General features: G+C 38.9%; 1 protein-coding gene across 1 annotated transcript; it reads left to right on the top strand.

Moving 5' to 3' along the window:
* The first annotated feature begins 1156 nt into the window (after positions 1–1156).
* LOC129779450 (uncharacterized) lies at positions 1157–2093 on the top strand. Its single transcript, XM_055786932.1, has one exon. It carries the CDS (start codon positions 1302–1304, stop codon positions 2073–2075), a length of 774 nt encoding a protein of 257 aa, XP_055642907.1. The 5' UTR covers positions 1157–1301; the 3' UTR covers positions 2076–2093.
* The last annotated feature ends 1042 nt before the right edge of the window (positions 2094–3135 follow it).

Genomic DNA, 3135 nt, shown 5'->3' with positions numbered 1-3135 from the left:
CTTTTTGTAATTTCTTCGATCAAGTGCGATCAACGTAATATTACATCTTTCGAGCACTTTTTAGGGGTACAATGAATCTTGAGAAAGACAATTCATTCCGGATCGACACTCACACAAACAATGATCACTCATCAATGTCACAAAAGGAAAGTGAGTGTTGTGAGGGAGAGCAGAGTGAGCGCTTCATTTATGTAGACTGTTTGGAAGCGACAGTTATGTTGTCTATGGGAAATGGTATACAAATTAAATCACACATAAAGGGGAGAAAGAATCTTGACCCTTTTAGTTTTGTGGACAAGACCAATTGGTTCACCTTCACTATCGGTCAATTCGATTGGATCTTCAGTGATACTATTGCCTTGATTAGCAACCTGCATGTCAAATTTAAAATTTGCATATGAATGGTCCATCAGTGATGGGCAGGAATATCATGGCAAAGATGACGAGAGACTGGTAGGATAATTCTCATCTTCATCCGAATCGTGATCACTGCCTGTTAAAATTGCAGACACAGCATCCTTTTTAGTCAACCTACTATTATTTCCATCGGACACAAACAAAATTCCATCAAAATGCACCTGAGAGAAATCAATGTTGACTCTTTTAATTGGAAGATTAGCACTTATTTTATATATTCCACATACGTTGCATATTCAAATTGCATCGGAGAATATACAATCATCGCCCACATTGCAAAAATCGATTCACTGAGCTTGCAGCAATAGATCAACCTGGAACCAGTGAAAGAATGAATGAAAGAATGAAAAAAATTTCGGATATTGTTTTAGTAATCATCGAAATAATTCTTTAGAACACCTATATCGAAATTATCAAAAGTAAAAAAAAAATGTTGGAATGGGCCGATGCTGCTGGAAGCCATGATGTGGGCTGGCCTGGTACATCTTTTATTATTTCCTACATGATCCTTCTTATACCCCCCATATATTCCTGTTAGACGCAGTCCTACGTCAAAAATCAAATCGGGGATAAAAACGCACAAAAATACTCACAAACAAAGGTTCACGTCAAGTTTGAATATTTTCTCATAAATGAATGACAACAACATGCTTGATTGAAATTGTCAGATTGGAATTTTCTTGATGATGATGCGTAAGAAGAATAAGAAGAAAACAAACTATCTGTCATTCAGCTGGCTCCTCTCTCTCAGCCTGGAACGAAATACAACGGATAGCAACGGGTAGTATTTCCACAAATTTCTTGTATAAAAAGCGGAATTCCAGATCCATTGAAACTAGCATTTAAGCTATCTTATCTTGAGAAGTTTATTCTTGCTATTGAAGATGGACCGCCGAAGCTCACAGGAAAGTAATGTCGACATGATGCACCATCCAGCGCTCGTTGACCATCGGGATTACACACGACAACCACAGTCGACGGCGTCCGAAAGTACGCCATTGCCGTCAACGTCGTCGGCTTGTTCATATCAGACCGTCAGAGCTTGTGCGACCAGTCCCACTCCAAACATAGAACGCGAGATTCTCGAGGAACAGAAGAGACAAGCTGAGGTTCGGCAATCTTGTTGCACCCCTGGCTTGAAACCGGTTGCGTTGCTGCCTCTGCATGCAGTCGCCACAGATTCTACCCTGATGTCTGCGGAGGTTTCCGCCGAGGTATCGGTGCGACAAAAAATTATGAGAATGTTATCGGCCCAGCGTAAGGCAGACTTCATGAGGCAAAAAATGGCCGAAGCGCCGAAACTCTCGGACTATCCGACCAATCCGAACAAATCGCGGGCCAGCCACGTTTACAGTCCAGAGGAGGCGGCCAAGCGGGAGAAGAACAATATGGCATCGCGAAGGTCCCGCAACAAGAAGAAAATCGAGGAATGGATGCTTAATAATTCTCTGCAGTATCACCTGAAGGAAATTGCTGAATTGAATCAAAAACGGCTGATTGTAAGCATGGAAGTCGAACAGCTTGAAAAACTATTATTCGGTGATCAGTTGACCGCGGATAAGGTGTTGGAGTTGCGACGGAGCCATGGATACACGGAAAGTATCCGTTCGGACTATGGAATAGATGATTTGTCTGCTGTTCCAGATATAACCGAATAAAGTAAAGTATGCGATAAATCTTTCTTTTTATTGAATTATTGAAAAACTATTTGACTATTTTGGTTAACTCTTCATTGGATCGTTCCTCCAGAATTTGCGCTACCAACTAACTATGTATGTGAGATGAGTTTCTGAGAAATTGTTCATGAAATCCATGAAACAAGAAACGAATTGAATGAAAACTACATGCTTTCATATGCAGAAACCGATCATTCATGTTATTATGTCATAATCTCTTATTTTTTGTTTTTTTTTTGGATAATATTAGTAGAAGTCAATACGTGTATTTTGATAAAGCTATTTGGATTTGTTATTGAATTAGTTGGCAAAAAAATTGTGTTATTCCAATACGTAGAACTACGTCCCTCAAGAAGGGTGCCAAATCAGAAAACAGATCACGTTTTTATGAAACATATTTAACGTTAATAATTACTTTCACTGCGAACGAATTCCGATGATTTTCATACCAATCGAATCGGAATTTCTCTAAGATTTGTTAGATATGCTACGCATTACAATTTACTAATCCCTAAACAGTTTAAATTAATGAAAACTGGAAGTATGCGTACTTACCTTCCCGTGCCGTCAATAAGGAGCAACTGATACTTTCGTTTTTGCCCGTTTCTAACTTATTTGGTACAAATAAGCCATCCGAGATTTGGAATCACAGTCGCGAACGAGCTAGCAAGCACATCACAACGAGCGAACATCATTCGTTCCTAATACTGATCTCACACACATGTACACTAGGGTGCCAATGAAAGTATGGGAAAAAATCGACCCAAAAAGATCAAAAATGCGGTCGTGCCTTGATACAACCCCTTACAATTTTTTGCTTCTTTCCGATATTTTTGTCGACTATGTCTACACACACCTAACAGTTCGACTGAAAAGTTGATAAGGTAACACAGTAAAATTATTTTCTTTTTGGCAAAATTCAATTTTATTATTCAACATAATTGCCTTAGAGAGCGATACAGCGATTAAAGCGATCTTGAAACTTTTCTATCATTTTTATAGTACTCTATAAAAAAAAGCTATGAAAAAATGTGGTTTTGGC

This window comes from Toxorhynchites rutilus, chromosome 3 (assembly GCF_029784135.1).
Source record: "Toxorhynchites rutilus septentrionalis strain SRP chromosome 3, ASM2978413v1, whole genome shotgun sequence".
Lineage (NCBI taxonomy): Eukaryota > Metazoa > Arthropoda > Insecta > Diptera > Culicidae > Toxorhynchites > Toxorhynchites rutilus.
Note: the sequence above shows the minus strand (reverse complement) of the source record. Positions and strands in the feature narration are given on the sequence as shown.